This window comes from Aspergillus mulundensis (assembly GCF_003369625.1).
Source record: "Aspergillus mulundensis strain DSM 5745 chromosome Unknown scaffold_8, whole genome shotgun sequence".
NCBI classification, from domain to species: domain Eukaryota; kingdom Fungi; phylum Ascomycota; class Eurotiomycetes; order Eurotiales; family Aspergillaceae; genus Aspergillus; species Aspergillus mulundensis.
In genome coordinates this window covers 829,714-850,120 of record NW_020797896.1, presented here as the reverse complement: position 1 = coordinate 850,120, position 20,407 = coordinate 829,714, and the positions used below count along the sequence as shown (strand labels likewise).

The following is a 20,407-nucleotide window of genomic DNA, read 5'->3' as shown; positions in this document are numbered from 1 at the left end:
GAGACGACGCCTTGTGAGACCGAGAGCACGACTACGCCGCCGCCGCCCCCGGAGACGACGCCTTGTGAGACCGAGAGCACGACTACTCCGCCGCCTCCAGAGACGACGCCTTGTGAGACTGAGAGCACGACTACTCCGCCGCCTCCAGAGACAACGCCTTGTGAGACTGAGAGCACGACTACTCCGCCGCCTCCAGATACAACGCCTTGTGAGACACAGAGCACGACTACACCTCCCCCCGAGACCGAAACTCCTCCGGAGACCAAGCCTCCTCACACAGAGCCCCCTCATCCCACTACCACCTCTACACCCCCACCCGAGACAGAAACTCCTCCGGAGACTAAGCCTCCTCATCCCACTAGCACCTCGACACCTCCACCCGAAGAGACACCTGCTCCTCCGGTCCCCACCAGCACCAGCACCTGGACCACGTCCTCGTCCTCGTCCATCACAATCCCTCCCGAGGAAACCACCACAGTGCCCACCGGAGCATCGCCTGAGCAACCTACTTCCACCAGCACTACTCCCGAAGCTCCGGTTTTTACTGGTGCCGCTACCGTGGACCAATTTGGCTCTCCCTTCGCTGGCGTGATGGCCCTTGCTGCGGTTGTCTTGGCTCTTTAAGTAATGAATGCACCAATGATTGGAGGAAATAACGGCAGAAGATGTTAGGTTTTCATTTAATGTCTATTCTTAATTTATATAGTACACCAGTTAGCCTAGTATAGGGTTCTCTCAACCTCGCTCAAGTTCGTTTTCTCGTATCATATTCAGTATCAACTCGTTTAGAATCAATCATAATGATTAGAAGGAGTGGACCATTGCCGTACCTTGTTTAATGTTTATACTTCCTGTGGCTGATACTCGCCTTATCTTATCTGTAGGACCTAACTACGGTACCTAGTGGCGCAGTTTGCCAGCCACGCCACAACGATTTTCCGCAGCAGCTTAAACCTTCCTCTTACTTCACTTCTAACCACCATCCATCGCATCAAGTGAGGGGTGTGTGTCTCCCTCTTTCCTTCTCATAATACCCTCTACCTATTCTATACACTCCTTTGTTTCAATATCACCCACCATGGACGACCTCCAATCCCTCGAACACCTCTCGCTCATCTCGCGCATCACCAACGAACTACAAAACCACCTGGGCGTTAGCGACAAAGTCCTCGCGGAGTATATAATAGAGCAACACCTAAAATGCTCTTCGTTTGCCGAGTTCAAGAGCGCGCTGGAGGCGATGGGCGGAGACCTGTTCCCGATGAGTTTGATGGAGAGCGTGGATCGGTTGGTGCTCACAATGCATCCGAGCTATAAGAATAAGAAGAAGAAGAATGAAGCCGAGGGTCAGAATGGAGATGTTGCGAGTGATGATATGGATGCGCTGAATGCGTTGGAGAAGAAGGCACGTGTTTTCAAGGGACTGGCGGTACCGGATCGCGAGCGGGGATGGGCGGAGGAGGAGTATACGGATGTCGGGAATAAGAATGGGCTGGGCGTTGAAGAGGAGGATGCGAAGGATAGTGCGATGGATGATACGTTTGCGATGCTGGAGGGGTTGGCGGGGAAGGCAAAGACACAAACGAAAACGACGGAGTCGCGGACGACTCATGAAAGGAAGCGCAGTCGCAGTCGGAGTCCTGAATACGATGATCATAGCCGGCGCCGGCGGAGGGATCGGTATCGTTCGAGGTCGAGGTCGAGGTCGCGCAGCCCGGTTTATAAGATGAGGGATGAGGATGGGGTGGATGAGTTTGGCCGGTCGACTGGAGGGCATACTTCAAGAGACGACGGGTACCGGAATGGTCGAAGTGAGCGGCGGAGAGGGCGACGAGACGATGATGATTACTTCCGCAAACCTCCGCCTGTTGAATTGGACGAACAGCCGGTACTGTACAAGGTCTACGATGGGCGTGTTACTGGTGTGAAGGACTTTGGCGCGTTTGTGAATCTTCCGGGGGTCAAGGGAAAGGTTGACGGACTGGTGCACGTGTCGGCGATGCAGGAAGGTGCACGTGTGAACCACCCCTCTGATTTGGTGAGTAGGGGTCAGCCAGTGAAGGTAAAAGTGATCAGCATACAAGGTTCGCGCATTGGCCTATCAATGAAGGAGGTTGATCAGGAAACTGGGCGGGACCTCATCCCGCAGAAGCGCCTTGCATCGGGGGCGAACATGGAGCGATTGGACGGCATGCCGGCAAATGATAGATACGGCAACCTTAGCTCTGACGTGCCTATCATTGAGGAATCCGATGGTAGGCCGATGAAAAACCGGAAGCGCTTAACCTCACCAGAACGCTGGGAGATCAAGCAACTGATTGCGTCCGGCGCTGTTTCGGCACTTGACTACCCCGATATTGATGAAGAATATAACGCTACATTGACCGGAGAGGGCACTTTCGAGGAAGAGGAAGACATCGACATCGAGGTTAAAGACGAGGAACCTCCTTTCCTGGCGGGCCAGACGAAGATGTCTTTGGAGCTGTCCCCGATTCGAGTGGTCAAAGCTCCAGATGGATCCATGAACCGTTCCGCGATGGCGGGTACGAATCTTGCTAAAGAGCGAAGAGAACTCAGGCAGCAGGAGGCCCAGGACAAGGCTGCAGAGCGAGCAGCCGGGGTGGATCTCAATGCGCAGTGGCAGGATCCTATGGCTCAAGAGCGACAATTTGCGGCTGACCTCCGTTCTACTCAGCAAACGGGTACGGACGAGGCTGTACCGGAATGGAAGAGGGTTACAATGGGCAAGAACCCGTCATTCGGAAAACGGACGAGCATGTCAATCAAGCAACAGAGAGAAAGTCTTCCTGTGTACAAGTTCCGACAGCAACTGCTGGAAGCTGTGGCAGATAACCAGCTGATGATTGTTGTCGGCGACACCGGGTCAGGAAAGACCACGCAGGTGACTCAGTACTTGGCCGAAGCAGGCTGGGCCAACAAGGGGATTATCGGGTGTACACAACCACGTCGTGTTGCTGCCATGTCGGTTGCGAAGCGTGTGGCTGAGGAAGTCGGTTGCAAACTTGGTGCGGAGGTCGGATATACCATCCGTTTCGAAGATTGCACCAGCCCAGAGACCAAGATCAAGTACATGACAGATGGAATGCTTCAAAGAGAGGTCTTGTTGGACCCGGACTTGAAAAAGTACTCGGTGATTATGCTTGACGAAGCTCACGAGCGAACCATTGCAACCGATGTCCTCTTTGGGCTGTTGAAGAAGACTATCAAACGGAGACCAGACTTGAGGATTATTGTTACTTCTGCGACACTGGACGCTGATAAGTTCTCCGAGTACTTCTATGGCTGTCCCATCTTCTCTATTCCCGGCCGGACCTTCCCCGTGGAGATCATGTACTCGAAAGAGCCCGAGTCGGACTATCTCGATGCGGCTCTTATCACTGTCATGCAGATCCACCTGACTGAGCCTCCTGGTGATATGCTTCTGTTCTTGACAGGACAAGAGGAAATTGACACAGCATGCGAGATTCTATTTGAGCGGATGAAAGCTTTAGGGCCGACTGTCCCGGAGCTGGTCATCCTTCCAGTTTACTCAGCCCTACCCAGCGAAATGCAAAGTCGAATCTTCGACCCTGCACCCTCTGGCGGCCGAAAGGTCGTTATTGCCACTAACATCGCTGAAACCTCCATCACAATCGACAACATCTACTATGTCATCGACCCCGGCTTCGTGAAGCAAAACGCCTACGACCCCAAACTCGGCATGGACTCTTTAGTAGTGACTCCCATTTCCCAAGCCCAGGCCAAACAGCGAGCTGGCCGAGCTGGCCGAACAGGACCCGGAAAATGCTTCCGCCTCTACACCGAAGCCGCCTACCAATCCGAGATGCTGCCGACCACAATCCCCGAAATCCAGCGCCAAAACCTGTCTCATACTATCCTCATGCTGAAAGCAATGGGCATAAATGACCTCCTCCACTTCGACTTTATGGACCCCCCACCAACAAACACCATGCTTACAGCATTGGAAGAGCTCTACGCCCTCTCCGCCCTCGATGACGAAGGCCTCCTCACCCGCCTAGGCCGCAAAATGGCCGACTTCCCCATGGAGCCAGCGCTCGCCAAGGTTCTGATCGCCTCCGTCGACATGGGCTGCTCCGAGGAGATGCTCTCTATCGTCGCCATGCTCTCCATCCAATCCGTCTTCTACAGACCGAAGGAAAAGCAGCAGCAAGCGGACCAGAAAAAGGCCAAGTTCCACGACCCACACGGCGACCATTTAACCCTACTCAACGTCTACAACGCCTGGAAGAAATCAAACTTCAACAACGCCTGGTGCTTTGAGAACTTCATCCAGGCCCGCCAGATCCGCCGCGCGCAGGACGTCCGCCAGCAACTGCTCGGCATCATGCAGCGCTACCACCACCGCATCGTATCCTGCGGCCGCAACACCACGAAAGTGCGTCAGGCCCTGTGTACGGGCTTCTTCCGCAACGCAGCGCGCAAGGATCCGCAGGAGGGGTACAAGACCCTTGTCGAGGGGACACCCGTGTACATGCATCCGTCCTCTGCAATGTTCGGCAAGCCCGCCGAGCACGTTATCTACCACACGCTTGTGCTCACCACGAAAGAGTACATGCACTGCACGACGGGGATCGAACCCAAGTGGCTTGTTGAGGCGGCGCCGACGTTCTTCAAGGTTGCGCCGACGGATCGGCTGTCAAAGAGGAAGAAGGCGGAGAGGATCCAGCCGCTGCATAATCGGTTCGCTGGCGAGGATGATTGGCGTCTTTCGGCGCAGCGCAGGCAGGGGAGGGGTGGTGGTGGTGGGACTTGGGGATAGATTCTTCATCCAGTGGTCTGTCGTCCTGTCTTACTTTGTGCTATGCTACTGTATACCCGGTCATCTAGATATATCTAGAAATTGTACGATAAACATCATCTTCTACATATTCTACACTGGCTCCGTGATGCCAAACCGAGGGGTCCGTAGTATATCGGGCTCTAGAAGTAGATGCGGCCGAGGCTTATCGGCGATAAAATCAAACACCGATAGCGAGTCAACGACACCGGCATCCCAAACCCCAGCCGATCCGGCGGCGATAACGAATCCCTATCTCGATGCCTATCTAGTATCTACCCACTACAAAGACTCCGGACTTCTTGCTCTTTCCCCTGCGTAAAAGTACGAGATCGACAGTAGCCTATCCACTGATAAGAGCCCAGCGGCCGCGGCCAATCTTGATAGAAGCAACTGACTGTCGCGACCCTCAAATCAGTTTTATCAGCCACGTGGACGGGCGGCGGACGGCGGCGGCGGCGGGCGTCGCGCCATCGACGCTTGAGTCTCGACCCTCGGCTCTTTCCTCGAATCGCGGACTCGAATCAGTTGCTCGATTCTTTTACTTAAATAGGGCTTGTCACGAGTCTTCCGATACGATACGATAGCGATGTCGGATGAGCCCTCCGCCCTCCGCACATGTCGGATGTTCCGACGCTACTGACACTTTGACAGCAGCGATGTAGCTTCGGCATTCCTAATCAAGTGAGCCTAAGCCGCTGGCCGTCGTTAAGCTTCCTATTGCGGGAAAACATGACGGACGCTTGTCCGGCTGGTGACTACTTGGCTTCAGCCTTCGGGCTTCAGCCAGCTGTGATCTAATCCTGGTCGTGAATCCTGAAGAAGCCTGAAGCTGACGCTCGACACAGGAAGCCGCCAAGTCGGAACTCGGCCCAGAGTGTCGACATCTGTTTCGTACCTATAGCTATATCTATAGCTGTGAAACTCGGCCGAGCTTGCATCAGCGAAGCTTTAGACTCGAGTCATGGATGCGGTAGTTGGAAAAGCGCCGAGAATGCTGCAGATTCGCAATTGTATCGTGCTCGAGCGTGACACTGAATAGTGGCTCCGCAGCGACGAGTGCTTAAGGGTCAGTGCCACTTGGGCCTGACAACGGCCACTGCCAGGGACAGGCTCCGGCTGGCTGACAGCTGAGTCGCGCCTTCCCATGACACGATCCACAGTGGGGAGCGCCGGCGGGAAGCGGACTGTTGGCCGATCAGTCACTTATCAAGTTAAGCGATCCTTCGGGGCGAAAATCGGCTAAACGGTTGAAGAATATACTTTCCGGAGAAAATAGCAGCTCTCGATTCTGGCTGGTCATTCTGGACTGCCGGAGAGGAGAGAGCTGATCAGGAGGAGCTCCTCGCCACCGCCCTCCTAACATTTTCATTTGAGTTGCTTTGTTCAGAGGCAACACGGATGCGTCTTCGAGGTCCACGGTTGAGGTGAAGTTTGTCCTGACGGGCGTTGTAGGATCCGTGGTCGGCGAGTCATGGCAGACGCGGATAATAATGCAATCGCTGGCTAGGCTGGAGCGAAGTGCGGCCGGGGAATTGATCTGGATGGCGAGCGTCGACAGTAGTGTAGCCAGATACCGTAGCGCGGAATCGTACCTCTGCGCAGCGGAACGGCCAACGCCTCCCCGGGCCGCGAAACTGTGCTGATGCAGCTGTTGTCGCGGGCTCAGTTGAGGTTTTGAAGCACTTGTCCATCGCAATGCTGGAGTCCATCCGAGCGGCCGTTGAAACCTGGACTGATTTGAAACTGGGGGTGGTTTTCCGGGCAGGGGAGAAATCCGGGGATGGGGCTCGACTCGGGGCTGATCAGCACCGGGGATTGGGGGGTCGGGTCCGGTTTTAATGCGTTGAATCTGGTCCTGTCAGGAGTCACTGGTCAGTGTCAGTATCATTGTCAATCAGGACTGTGGAACAGAGTGAATAATGGCCGGGAGTTGATTGAATTATGATTCTGGTGCAGCGGACCAAGTCCGACAAGAGGCAAGAGAGCCAGACCGGCTGGACCTGCACCAGCACCAGAACTAGCCTGCAGCTGCTGTGCTTTATCATTATCAATTATCGCATGTGGGGTTCGCCGGCCTTCTCCTCTTCTATCATTACATTTCAGTTTCCATTTCCATTTTCTATTTCTCGAGTCCACTGCCTCGTGTTGGAGCTCTGTTCATCCCACTCCCCTCCTGTCAACCACTTCACTTCTACTCCAAGTGGAGCGATCCCCCCTACTCCAAGTCAATTCCTTGAAAGACAGCCATGTCCCTGATCTCCCAGTCGCCTGCAACCCATGCCCCGACTGCTCAGCACTCGCGCCGTCTGAGCGTAGGGGCAGCAGCAAAGACGCGAACATGCGGCCACTGCGGCCGCAGCTTTCGACGCACCGAGCATCTCGAGCGTCATGTTCGCACTCGTACGTTCTCCCAATTCCTGACATCTTGCTGCGCTTTCTACTGACACGGAACTCCAGACACAAAGGAAAAGCCGTACACCTGCTTGTGCGGGGCGGCGTTTTCCCGCCGCGACCTGCTCAAGAGACATATGGGAATTACTGGCCATGAAGACGTCAACCCGCCCAATTCGAAGACCTCGCCCAAATCTCAGAACAGGACAGACCATGACACAAAGCAACGGATCCGGCGTGCTTCGACAGCAACCGTTCGATCTCGCCGTGCCTCTGCACCAAACCCCGCTTCCCATGAGACTAGTAGTGTACCCCCATCGCCGGAGGACGCCGAAGTCGCCCAGTGGACGATGCACCAGAGCAACAGCTACGTGAAGCAAGAAGATGGCTATCCCGAAACCGGCAATGAATGTACCCATGACCCGGAGATCCTCGAGGCCGCTCAGTTGCTTCTCCCGAACGGCGCTACCCATGGCCTACCAAGCTACACACGTATGTCTCACCTCTGCACCCATCCAGTCCGTTTTCTTCAAAATCACGGCTAAGCCAACAAACAGCCCCAACAACATCCTCATACCTTCCCGACGAGCCACACCACTATGAAGAGTTCACAAACTTCCTGGATTCCCTCAACCTACCTCTCGAATGGGCTCCCGGCAGCAACGAAACTCACAACAGCCAGAACAACAGCTCCCTCACAACAGAAGTCGCAGAGCCAGGCCTCCACCCCCTCTTTAGAGAGCACAAGCCAGACCGTCCAGACCGATCCCGGGCAGATTCTCCCTTTGGTAGATCGTGGCTCTCCTCGGATCACTATCAGAGCAGTTATGCAGGGACGGTATCTGAGTACGGGAACTTTCACCACCATTATCACCCGCCAGAGGACATTGCCCGCGTTGTGGTCCCGAACTTTTGAGTCGATCGATTTATGACTATCTACCGTATCTAGAGCGGCTAATGTGGAGGGAAAGAAAAAATGGGAGTGCTTTCTTCCACCTGCACTTGGTTCAATTATGCTTGTTGGAGGTTTGTTTGGCTTGGCCATCGGGTTTACAGTACATATTGCGCTATGAGTGATGATATACCATCGAATCAAAATACTTTGATATATAGATATTTGTTCCAGTGTTTTAATCACATATTTCCTAGAAGTACATCAGGACTACGTTCTGGAAATATCTTGACATTTCTCCCAAAAGCATACCGGACTAGTAGACGACATTTTATGGTTTTGCTCCCATGTCTTTGCACAACACAGATTTATGGAGATGCATATTTGCGCCGTGTTTTAGACCTACTTCAGTTTCTTTCGACAAGATATGCATTAAGGATGGTGGCGTTAAGTGGTAGATAATGATCCAGACAATTCGCAAGCTCATACGATTACCGCCACCACAGTCTATGATCTTAGTACTATATGTATTATTCACAGCGGTCACAGGTGGGGGATCTACTTCTTAGCATTGCGTTTTATCCCCCCACTCTTGAATGTAGAGAAGTCCCGGTTGCACATGGGCGGTTACAAATATATAGTGCGTATGTGCTCCCTCTAGCCTACAAATAATTGAAGTCTGCCTGTCGTGCTAGCCGTGCTAAGAACCATGGTAAAAATGCTGTTTATTGAAACAGGGGGTTATGCAGGGCAGGGGGTGTACAGCTAAAGATGCGGCAGACTACGTGGTGGCCAACGCGCACGCACTCAGGACATTGGCGGAGGAGCATTGCTATCCCCTCGAAGGCTATTACTTGTAATCGATTGGCTGAAATCCTGATACGTCTACTCGGAGGCTACGGAAGCTAAGAGAATAACCTTGGGTGCACCGGGCAGAAGACCAAGCCAGTCGATTCAGAGGAATGGCTGGGGTCAGGGCCAGCTTCCCCTGCAGCTAACTTAACTATATGTAATTGCTATGGCGCGAGACAGTTGGATGGGACAAGATACACGCGATACACAGACTCCCACACAGAACAAACAAGGAGGTAAGGAAGGAAGGCGAAGCGGATGCAAAATGAGATAAGTAGGTAGGTAGAACAGGACACGAAGAGAAGGCAATGACAGGATTATATGAAAAAAAGAACATATGGTATTTGCGCTTCATTGTACACGGCAGGATGGAAATAAATGGCCAATTGGGAGATGGAGAGCAAAAGCGAGCTCGATCTGGGACGGACCAAATAACGGCGAGGTATTAGAAAATCTTTGAGACGGCTCAAAAAGGAAGCAAATGAGGAATGAAGAAAGAAGTAGAAAGGAAGGGAAATCGAATGCTTCTTCAATGCGCAGAATGGAACCGGTCTAAAAGCGATCAAAAGCAGGCGCTATTTCTGTGCGTAGGCCTGATGCTATGACAGCGGCTTGTGCTTCCAGAAATCCAAGCTAGCCACAACATCTTCGCCCGTATCATCTTCATATGCGTAAAGAATCTGCGCCTGTTAGTAGGGCACCACTGAATGAGAGGGAGATTGGCAATACCTCTCGTGTGGAAGAATGTAGCATGCGAATATTCTTTCCAGTCATGATATGGATTAGCTCGCTCGTGTCGATATGTCTGAATTCGATGAAGTTCGGTTCAAAAGCCAATATGTAGGGTAGCGAGAGTGCGAATGAATTGGGAGTTCCCTCCCAGGAGATCTTCCAATCCGCTCTTGCGCGCCAACCATTGCGGTTGACGAAAAATGAAAAGTCACTATAGTTGAGAAGGAACTCCCCGTTCATTCGTTCAATATGAATGGGCTTCACGTTCTCTTTGCGCGCAACAAAGTCCAAAGAGGTGTCTGCTTGGTCCAGAAGGGATTGCGTCTCTGTTGTTTCCAGACTGACAACTTCGAAACCACGCGCACACCCCACGCAAAGCGTTGACCGTAGGTAGTGGATAGACGATGACTCTGCCGGAATATAAAATTCCTTGAAAGGTTTTAAAGTGTCTTGCCCACTCTGGAACATCTTGCTGACGGTAGACTTCTTTTTCCCCTTGGCTAGGTTGTCCATAGGCTCGTAGACTTTGATGGTGGTTGAGAGAGCAGAGGTCTTGACAGAACACACTAGGTGGCGTCCAAGACCGATTCCGGATTTGAAAAAGTTCGCATGACCTTGAATCTTCTTGGGCCTTTTGGCCACTGAGTTTTGCCCTTCAGCCACCTCGAGAGCATCCATGGGATAAGAGTACAGAGTCTTGTTTGCCAAAACCAAGAGCAGCTGATACTCCTCCAGCGTATCAATTTGGGTGACTTGACTGACATCCAGCACCTTCCTTGGTCTCGCAGACTTGTCTCTTGGGTTTCGGTCCGACACATAGATGCCGCTGTCTGTGCCGTACACAAGTTTTCGACCGCCGTCTTTATCGAGATCAAATTAGCTGATAATCAACCAGGAGGACTAGATGAGACATACCAATTGGGACAAGGCAGTTCACCCTGTTAACCGCATTGAAGAACTTCTCACATATAATGTTTTTGTTGTAGAAGTTACTATTGCGCTCTCGGAGCTTCGTTTGCTGCTCATCCACAATCTCCAGGAACTTTTTTCGCTGTTGAGACGACGTGGCATACAGCGTCTGCTCATATCCACCTTTACCAAGATGCCGGAATGTTATCGGCAGAGTATCCTTTGCGGCCGGTGGGTTCACAGCTGCTCTGTTTGCAAGCAGACCCGACGATGGTCTTTTCGCGATGCCGGGCTTTGGGATGACTTCGTCCATTTGAGGAATGACCAAGAGTTCTAGAGGAATGGGCTTCCTGTAGACACGGTGTTCTTCTCGTTTGTTCACAACCTTGATTCTTACCAGAAGGACAGCATGATCGAAGAGGTATACTGTGACCTCGGAGGTATCAGTAGGCGTTTTCTTAAATGCCATCTTCGTCAACATCTGTCGGTTTTCTTCTGTGAGCTTCAGATCAACGTAATCACCGGGGCCGAACTTCAACGAAGAGTTCAGATTCACCAAGTTGAAGTGGTTCTCTGCCCTTCCACTCTCAGCATTGACACGGGACAAGAAATCTTTGATGATTTTGATAGCGTTTGGGATGTCTTCTTTATCCGAGCTCCCTTCTGCAGTGTTCTTGCCCACTTGTTCCAGTAAAAGAGGATATCTTGCTAAACGAGTGGTTGGTTTAGTGAGATAACCGTTCAACTCTAGTTTTCTAGATTCCTTCAACCGTTCGGTATCATCCACGAACTTTGCAAATGCTGGGTTGGACGATTTCTCCCTTTCAAACTCCCATCTGCCGTACAATTGGTTCGCGCCATATTTGATAAACGGATCGAAACGGGGCACATGTTGTAAGAAAATGTCGCCAACGCTCTTCACAACGTGACTTTCCTTTTGCCTTGCGTTGAGAGCTTCCGAGAGCGCGCTATTGACTTTCAGAACATCCAGACAGTTGCCGAACACGGTACGGATGAACTTCTCCCGTCGGTGTTCGGGGATGGGGGAATTGTTGGCAGAGCGTAATGGTCTCATCCAGAAGTCCCGTAGATATTCCAGATCCTTGACGAAGTCTCGCTCTGTGTACATGATCTCAAAAATGATTTCTTGACGTTTCTTTTCCTTGTCATCGACATTGTCCGACACTTCCTTGGGCACCATGTTGATCCATAGCTTCTGATTATCATCGCCATCATCATCACCGTGAAGACTGCTTTTCGACGCGGAAGCTCGGAGCACCGGGAGCGGGTTCATGTTCAGCCTGGCTTGTTGCTCGAGTCGCCTTGGGCAAGCGATCGAATAGCACAGGCTGTCGCGGTTACAGGTTGGAGAATAGCATTCGGTTAGAAGGGTGAAAACGCCATTGACCTCGGAGCTGGGCGCTTCCTCTCCTAATGTCTCCTTAAATTGATAGAGTTCCCCGGGGGCGTCGCGAAGTCGGTGATCATATGTGACATCGTGGAAGAGCTTTTGCGCATCTAGAGCTCGCCCAAGGAGGAGAGAAAGGTTTCGATCAGTTGTCTTAATGATCCCACCAATAGCATCCACCGCGTCTGCGCCAGAAAATGCGTTCTGATACGAAAGGCCGTTCTTTTGTTTCTCACCAAGTGCAATATGTTCACGGAACGCATCGGCAACTCGCGATAGAAGGGCCGGATTCACAGCGAGCATTTTGCTGCGGCGCGAGTTGTTCGACACGAGAGTTGTGGTTGTCTGCGCGCTGGGCCTGTGCGTAAGAGTGCTCTGCATGCTCATTGTCCGATCGGGCGCAACAGTAGACGCCATGGAAAAGGTCCGGGAAGACGGCGTTGATCCGTCACTCGGGGGGCGAGTCTTTCCATTCATGTAATCGGTGAAGTCATCCTGCTGGGCAACTGGTGGTTGAAAAGGCACAGACGGTTGTCGCCTGTTTGGAATTGGTCGTCCGTATTCTGTCGTACGATTTGGTTGGCGATCCACGGAGTACGAAGTTAGGGACATGGCGCGTTCGTTCCCATGCCTTTCAGGCACCGGACGCCCTTGGGGTGTCATTGGAGTCGCTGGATTATATGGCTGATTGCGAGACGCGATGGCTGAAGTATGGTTAAAGCTATTCGGTTGGGGTTGATTGATCGGCGGCCCTCCCAGTCTAGCCATTGATCTTGACCTGTAGGTGTCCGAATTCAAGGCGGGGTGGGGAAGCGCTCGGTTGTACCCCTTGGGGTCTTGGTATGGAGGCCCCGGAGCAGGTCTTGAGTCCAGCCGCTGCGGTTGAGGATAAGCATAGCGCCCGGGGTAAGGTCGAGGCGGGCCTTGAGAAGACTGCGAAGTCATCGTTGCTGAGCCACGATATGCCTGGTAGTACCCGTTCGGCTGGCTTGGTGGGTATCCATTCTGCATCTGGCGCTGCGGTGGCGGAGGGCCTCTTTGCATTTGTGGGCGCGGAACCTGTGATGACATGGTGTGAGCCCGGTCTTGGGAGAACTGGGCCGTTTGGGATGTCATGGTCTGCGAGCGTCCAGGCTGCCGTGCTCCGCCGAAAATTTCTGAGAATGCAGCATCACGCTGTACAGACGAAGGATGGCCGTGAGGCCGGTAGTTCCGGCCTTGCTGGCCCCCTATATCGGCCATTGTAAAATATCCCACGCCTCGTTTCTAAGTTTATCCCGCTACTTTTGACAGCCGGAGAGAACACGACGACGGCGAAAACGAGACCAATTTGATACGAAATCGCAAGCAGAGACGAGGGAGGATGGTATCGAGTCTGGTCGTGAACAGCGTACAGCGACGTTTCGGGTTGTCGTTCGTTTCGTGGGGATGGCGGAATGGGGAAGAGGGGGTCAACAGACGTTACTCCACAGCAATTAAGTGATAGTCGATCGAAGGACAACGAAGGGTCGAGGGTGATAGAAATAAGAAAGACAGGAACAAGAGATTGAAATGGAGAACGCGAGATACGAATAGTCCTTCAGTGATAGTTCATGCCTCGATATGCAAATGGCGACACCGCGTGGTAAAGTCTAACGTGAATCCAGTAGGAGCCTTGAGCGCAATGGCAGACCAGTGCCTATGCCGTTCATAACCTCAGCATCCTTCCCTCCGTATGGATTGGCCGATCGGGCAATCGAGTCTGGAGAGCGAGCACCAGACAAAGACGACAAGCGAAGGAGACGAGGTGGCCTTCGAGGGAATATTGATCGGTGGTCGTGAATGCCGTGCGTGAAGAAAAGAGAGCACGGGGGTGGAAATGAAGGTCAGTTGTTGGGTCGAACAGGCACATGTCAGGCTTAACCCAGACGGGCGAAGTGGCTGTCCGCCCGCTCTCTACGGCGGCCCACGCAAGCAACTTGCTCCCCTTCTCTCGTGCCCGGGACCAGCTCTAGCTAACTATACCGTGTAGACTACATCGAAACTCCTGCATCGTCTTCTTTACTTCACATTTTCCTTATCTACTCGGAGTATCCTGTCCATTTTCTGCATACCTTTCTCCATCGAGATAGAACCATGACCGAGAGCGAGCTGACACCCAAGTTCGCCCCGTTCCTGTCCTTCGTGAGTTGTCCGATGCACTTGAGCTTGAAGCTCTGGGTCGCCGACGCTGACATTCAACCTGGAAATAGGCAGGAATTGCCGCAGCCGTGAGTGTCCCATATTCCCTCCGAGCCTGCAACGCATAGACTAACGAAGCTTTGATAGATGATCTTCGGATGTACGTTTTACAATCTCGCAGCATACTGCAAGACGGCGGAAGCTTACTGATACAGCGGCCGGAGCGGCATATGGCACGGCCAAGGCTGGAATTGGAATCGCCGGTGTGGGAACGTTCAGGCCTGACCTAATTATGAAGGTGGGAGAGATTCATTTGCTATAACGGAACGACTGTTAGTTCTTGCGCTGACCGTCCGTAACGACAGTCCTTGATTCCCGTCGTTATGTCCGGTATCATCGCCGTCTACGGTCTGGTTATTGCTGTCCTTATCCAGGGTGACGTCCCTCCACCGTCAGAGGGCAAATCTTTGAGCTTATATGCGTACGTTGACCGGCTTAGAGGGATCTTCATTGGATCCAGGCTAACCGTGCGTGAAGGGGATGCATGCATCTTGCGTCGGGACTGTCGGTCGGTCTTGCAGGAATAGCTGCGGGATATACAATTGGAATTGTTGGAGATGCTGTAAGCGAAGATTGAATGGCTACGCCCTCGGAACGCGGTGTCTAACAATTGGTACAGGGAGTCCGCGCCTATATGCAGCAATCCAGGGTCTACGTCGGCATGATTCTCATTCTGATTTTTGGTGAAGTTCTTGGACTCTATGGGTACGCGTGACTTCTTCTGTATGAACTACTGAAGCATCCCACTAATTCCCAGCAGCTTGATCGTTGGCCTTATTCTAAACTCCAAGAGCTCGAACTGAGCGCTAATCGAGTTCTACAACTAACTGCTTGTCCGTTTGGTTGACGCCCTTGGTCTCCGCATCGTCCCTTCATATATCGACGCTTCTACCTACCTGTATAGACTTTTTGGCGATGACGGACCTATAGGACACCCCAGAACGAATCCAATACCGATCTTTCTAGATCGCGATTGGGCCTCGTCCACGCACTTCCACACATACTTCAGCCTCTGTTCCAAGGCGGGTTTCTGTACTAGTACTCCGTACATGCATTCATGTGTTTCAGACTACAAATACGATCAGGTTGAACCTGTGATTATCTCGAGAACCAGAGCTGATAACTTACATTGCCTCTAGCTGGGTCTTGTGATGGCTGCATACTTTGTTTTCGCAGGAGTAACTTTGTATGGACTGCCCCGCCAGCCGGTAACGTCAGAGTCTCCGTACCTAGCGCGCCAGCAAAAAACCTCTTTTATCCCGCAGTAGCAAATAAACGCTTTTTTTTCTTTGTCTCTTATCGCTCTGGACCTTTGATACAGGTCTTCCAGCTCTTCTCTACTGTTCCTGCGTCTTAATAGATGAACCTGCTATTGGCTCAATTGCCACCTTGTTGCTCACCTTCTCGCGCATCGCTCCTCCTTCCCCACCATCCTCCGAGACATGATCTCGAGCCATCCCAATGGCTTCAGGAACCGTCGGCCCTTCGCCACTTAGTGGTGTGCAGGGCTCATCGGCCTCTAATACCGGGAGCCGAAACCCCGATGAGATTCATGAAAGGGAGAAGCGCACGGTAGCTTCTGTCCGACCGCCGACACAGCGGCACCCGAACCCTTTCGTCATCACCGAGCGGCCAGAAGAGAAACAGCTGGGAATCTCTGCCCGGCAGTTGAGCGTCAGGGACTTCGTATTACTGAAGACTCTCGGTACCGGTTAGTACCGGAACGCTTGGATATATTGTGGCTGGAATCTAAATTCGTCTTCACAGGTACATTTGCCCGAGTATGGTTGGCGAGATTACGCGACGACAAGGCGAAACCGGACAAGGTCTACGCGCTAAAGATCCTGAGAAAGGCCGACGGTACGGACAGTTCAACGCCATTCCATCACCACGGTCTTGGCTAATATACCGGGTCTCCATCTACAGTGATCAAACTCAAGCAAGTCGAGCATGTCCGTAACGAACGAAGGACTCTAGCGGATGTATCCGGCCACCCATTTATCACCACCCTAATCACTTCCTTCTCTGACAACCAAAGTCTATATATGCTGGTACGACCTTGGCCACCACATTTGTCGTCATTGACCGTTGACTGACATCTCTCAAGCTGGACTACTGCCCTGGGGGTGAGATATTCAGTTATTTGCGCCGTGCGCGGCGGTTCAACGAAAACACCTCGAGATTCTATGCGGCCGAAATTACAATGACAATCGAGTTCCTCCACAATGCTGAGGGTGTTGTCTATCGCGATCTGAAGCCGGAGAATATCCTAATTGACGCTGATGGTCACATCAAGCTTGTTGATTTCGGTTTCGCAAAGCAGATCGGAGACCGCGAAACGTATACACTCTGCGGTACTCCGGAGTACCTAGCCCCCGAAGTGATACACAATAGTGGGCATGGTCTTGCGGTCGATTGGTGGGCTCTTGGGATTCTGATATACGAATTCCTTGTTGGTCAACCTCCTTTTTGGGACCAAAATCCGATGCGAATCTACGAACAAATCGTTGAAGGTCGCATACGATATCCTCAGAATATGTCACCGGCTGCGCAGAACATCATCTCCTTGCTATGCAAGACGAACCCAGCCGAGCGCCTCGGGCATATATCAGGCGGCTCGGCAAGGGTACGAACTCATCCGTTCTTTGCGGACATCAACTGGGACGATCTTTTCTACCGTCGTATCAAAGGGCCTATCATCCCTCGTGTCGACCACCCCGCGGATACAGGAAACTTCGAAGAATATCCTGATCCTGATCCGAAGACCCAAGCCATATATACCGAGGACATGCGGTCCAAATATGAGACACTCTTCAGCGACTTCTAGGACGGTCAAAAACAGCTTGCTTGCCGATCCTAGTTATACGTGCATTCAACATCGCAGAATGACATCACACTCCTGAAAACCGAATTATGCGGACCCCTATAGGTTTTAGCCGAGGAGGTTCGGCCCGTTTCAGATCTCAGAGCATAAAGCAGCTGCTATACCTGTCACATGTCTAAGATGCACAGTAGCGCTGATCGCCCTGCCTTGAGTTCAATACCAGCGCGCCTGGATAGAACGCTTAATTGACCGTCTCGCCTATCAGATGTCTCTATTCTGATACTAGGCCGGGAACCGTTCGCGGGTCACGCCCCTCACACTTGTCTGTTCTTGTCCATAATTATCCCTCAGGTTTGGGCATACTAGTCCTGACTAACTGGGTTTCTCTCCGCACATGTCACCAAACCTTTTTGAGTCCTGGTCAAAGACACTGTCTCACCATTCAAACGCTACCCTGACCAAGAAAAACTTCAGGGCCATATACATTATACATCTTTGTTCTTATGATGACGGCCACACTACACTTCTTGCTCCCTAATCTCAAGTGCTGGCATTTGGCAATTCCCTTTTCACCCGGTGTTTCGACCCAGACGCGCATTATAAGCAAGCGTCTTTTGGAAACTTCCACGATCTACCCATCATCTAATGTTAGTATATACATGGTTGCCACTAAGTATGTCAGGGTCATGTAGCTGGCTGCTTTATTGCCCATACGTGCCGATGAGTCGATGTCCATGTACTTTCCTTTCTAATGGACTGTCAAGATGGAATCTAAACAGTAAGGAAAGAAATTAGGTATCTTGTTTGTTCAAAGATGCCAAAGCTTATTTAGGCTCCAGGAATGAATACAATTTCTCTTTCTTTTCTAACGAACCATTGTTGGGTTGTTGGGCTGTGGGGGGTGGGCTATAAACCCGGGATGCCCGAGCCCATTCACGTGAGACGAGTATAGGTAAAGTTGACTATGGAGACGCAATAAACATTGCTGGCCCATTATGGCTGTTGAGTTTCCTACCTGCCTAAGCAACTGGATTACTTCCAATGAATGAGAGGCACAGGACGGAGACGACCAAGTCTATACTGGTGGAAGTATCCCGTCAAATTGTACGCATATAATGATAGTTTATCCCTATAGATACTTTGCCCTACACTTTTTCCCTCGATAATCCGTTCCTGTCCCGAGGCTGGCAGGTGGCATCCCAGAGAGAGGCAAGCCAACTACCCAACAAAGGTTGCATACTTCATGAACTTTCCATCACCTTTCAGTCTGGCCATGTCCTCATCGTTAAGGCAAATAGCAACGCCCACCTCTCCATCAAGCGCCTTGGGTAAGAAAAAGATCACGCCCTCCAAAGGCGTGAAGGAAGGTCTGCGCAAGGCCTCCGGAAAGCCTAAGCCAAGGTTGAAATCCAGTTTAGAGCAGTTCACTTCCTTCCAGGAGCTGATCGCAATGTCCTTGGTATAATCGAGGAACTCATGGGCAAAGGCCTCTGTCTTGTTCGCTGCGCGGGTGATGACGGTTGCTAGGGCGGAGGTATCGTATAGGATATTTGAGGTCCCGCGGGCGAGTGTTGAGCGAAGATTGGCGGAGATCGCGCCTAAGGTGGAGGTCGTGATAGAATCTAGGGTGAGGTTACTCATGACCATGTTCTGCGTTAGGCCGAGATACGTGTTTGGGATGGTGTCTATGTGCGGACGGAGGTCGACGGCGCGGCCGAGCGTTGACTCTGTCATTGGTGGGAGGCGTGCGAGGCGGGCGCGGGAAATGGCTTGCCAGATGAGGGCGCAGAGGGCGTCATCTGTGGAGATGAAGCGGGCTGATGAAGGCTTTGTTGCTGTGGCGATGAATTTGAGGGCTTGCAGGGAGGATGGGCGGAAGGTGAAATGGGCCCAGGAACAGGGCGGTGGTGCTTGGTTGAGTTTCTCCTTGTTCACGTCGACTTCTGCCTCTATTGGGCTGGAAGGTGTGGATGTGGGTTTAGGGTCTGGTTGAGCCTTGAAATGTAGGATGGAAGCTTCTGGGCCAGGCTGATACGTATCGTCTAGGAAGGGGATGAGATTGTGGCGGGAGAGATTCCCAATCATGAGCTCTTGCGCAGCGAACGATTCACCGTGGCATGCCTTGGAGAGGAGGCTCATGAGGTGGCCCTGCCCAGTCATGTCCATCGCAGCATGGTGGCTGGCAACGGTGAGCAGGAGGCCGCCGGCTAGGAAGGTTGCCTGGACGAGTAAGGCTGGCGTATTTTTCAAACCAGCTTCGTCGGGAAATCCTGGTATAGTCCTGCGAGGGGCAAGGATGCTCTCACCCAGCATTTTCATAGGAAAGTTGGCCTTCCTGAGGGCATCCATACTGGGAAATGAGCGGTCATTGCTGAGGTCCTTCACGTTCAGTGACACAACCTTCTCAAACGACTTTAGCTTGTAGACTCCGGTGCTTTCTCCGTTGGCGCCTTCTTTGACAACTTGGCCGGCTATCCATGGGAAGCCCCACGAAAGGCGTTCAAGACCTTTACGCAGCGTGCTGAGAATTGCGGGATGTAAGGCAGGATTTGCCACTGAATAACAGAGGCACAGCTGGGTATAGATATGGAGAAAGTGGGCTTGGCCAAGAAAGTCCAAGGGCATGTCCAAGACATCAGTCGATGCAGTAACCGGGCCGGGTTGCTGCTTTGATTGTATGGCCATGTTGGTTCGTGAATCTTTCTATACGCTGAACCAGCTTGAACTCGGAATATGACTATCGAGGAATCTGAGGACTCGGTGGGGGCGCGGAGGTGTAGGCATTTTTCAACCGCGAGGTCATACACGGGTGCCCACATCCGCGGCTTCCTCGTTCTGTTACAAGTGACGTTGAACATGGGCCAAGGATTCCGGAAGCACGATAAGGCCCGGTCACGTTGAAAGGGCAGTACACGAGGGTGCTTGCGTTGCTTTATTTTGGCCACAAGGATGAATCCTTCGGAGCATCCGAATGAGCTTAGAGGGACAAATAGGCGTAGGTAGTACCGGGTCGGCAAGGTGGTACGGTATGATCAAGTGAGCTTCATTAGCCATTATGATATTAAATCTTCTATCGATTATTCAGAGACACGCAAGAAAAGAAACAGCACGTATACACATACATATGCATCGTTAACGGAGACGCAGCGCATGTTGCGGGCACAACAGACCAGCCAGTGCCAACATTCCTCGCAAATTGAATTTCATCAGGTGAAAAACGACGTAGGGGGTTGTCGAACTTTGAAACCTATTTCGGAGGCTATAGACATCGCCAAGGCGTGCGCATCAAAAATTCCTCTGGGGGTTCTCCGGGACCAAGAGTCGTAAAAGAGGTGGTGTATGCTCAACCATTGTGAG

The 20,407-nt window shown here is 52.1% G+C and overlaps 7 protein-coding genes across 7 annotated transcripts in view; 5 read left to right on the top strand and 2 right to left on the bottom strand.

Annotated features, from left to right (window-relative positions):
- DSM5745_07674 (uncharacterized protein) overlaps positions 1-624 on the top strand; it is a gene marked incomplete at both ends in the record, with an annotated part of 1,402 nt that extends 778 nt beyond the window's left edge. The window contains one exon of the mRNA XM_026749690.1: positions 197-624. Within this exon, the coding sequence (XP_026601722.1) occupies positions 197-624 (428 nt within the window). The remainder of the gene's footprint in view (positions 1-196) is intronic.
- A 454-nt stretch (positions 625-1,078) lies between these two features.
- On the top strand, positions 1,079-4,801 carry DSM5745_07673 (putative RNA helicase-like splicing factor (HRH1); the record flags this gene model as incomplete). Its single annotated transcript, XM_026749689.1, has 1 exon — positions 1,079-4,801. One exon carries the CDS (start codon positions 1,079-1,081, stop codon positions 4,799-4,801), a length of 3,723 nt encoding a protein of 1,240 aa, XP_026601721.1.
- Positions 4,802-7,068: 2,267 nt separating this feature from the next.
- On the top strand, positions 7,069-8,129 carry DSM5745_07672 (C2H2-type zinc finger protein; the record flags this gene model as incomplete). The annotated part of the gene is made up of 3 exons (XM_026749688.1): positions 7,069-7,222; positions 7,280-7,705; positions 7,771-8,129. 3 exons carry the CDS (start codon positions 7,069-7,071, stop codon positions 8,127-8,129), a joined length of 939 nt encoding a protein of 312 aa, XP_026601720.1.
- Positions 8,130-9,556: 1,427 nt separating this feature from the next.
- rom2 (putative Rho guanyl nucleotide exchange factor (Rom2)) lies at positions 9,557-13,248 on the bottom strand (the record flags this gene model as incomplete). Its single annotated transcript, XM_026749687.1, has 3 exons — positions 9,557-9,637; positions 9,687-10,549; positions 10,605-13,248. The coding sequence occupies 3 exons, from the start codon at positions 13,246-13,248 to the stop codon at positions 9,557-9,559; spliced, it is 3,588 nt and encodes a 1,195-aa protein (XP_026601719.1).
- An 873-nt stretch (positions 13,249-14,121) lies between these two features.
- On the top strand, positions 14,122-15,029 carry DSM5745_07670 (V-type proton ATPase proteolipid subunit; the record flags this gene model as incomplete). Its single annotated transcript, XM_026749686.1, has 8 exons — positions 14,122-14,169; positions 14,238-14,255; positions 14,314-14,326; positions 14,382-14,464; positions 14,532-14,647; positions 14,704-14,788; positions 14,846-14,931; positions 14,987-15,029. 8 exons carry the CDS (start codon positions 14,122-14,124, stop codon positions 15,027-15,029), a joined length of 492 nt encoding a protein of 163 aa, XP_026601718.1.
- Positions 15,030-15,687: 658 nt separating this feature from the next.
- DSM5745_07669 (cAMP-dependent protein kinase) lies at positions 15,688-17,053 on the top strand (the record flags this gene model as incomplete). Its single annotated transcript, XM_026749685.1, has 4 exons — positions 15,688-15,937; positions 15,994-16,086; positions 16,153-16,277; positions 16,334-17,053. The coding sequence occupies 4 exons, from the start codon at positions 15,688-15,690 to the stop codon at positions 17,051-17,053; spliced, it is 1,188 nt and encodes a 395-aa protein (XP_026601717.1).
- A 1,215-nt stretch (positions 17,054-18,268) lies between these two features.
- On the bottom strand, positions 18,269-19,735 carry DSM5745_07668 (uncharacterized protein; the record flags this gene model as incomplete). Its single annotated transcript, XM_026749684.1, has 1 exon — positions 18,269-19,735. The coding sequence occupies one exon, from the start codon at positions 19,733-19,735 to the stop codon at positions 18,269-18,271; it is 1,467 nt and encodes a 488-aa protein (XP_026601716.1).
- Between the last annotated feature and the right edge of the window lie 672 nt (positions 19,736-20,407).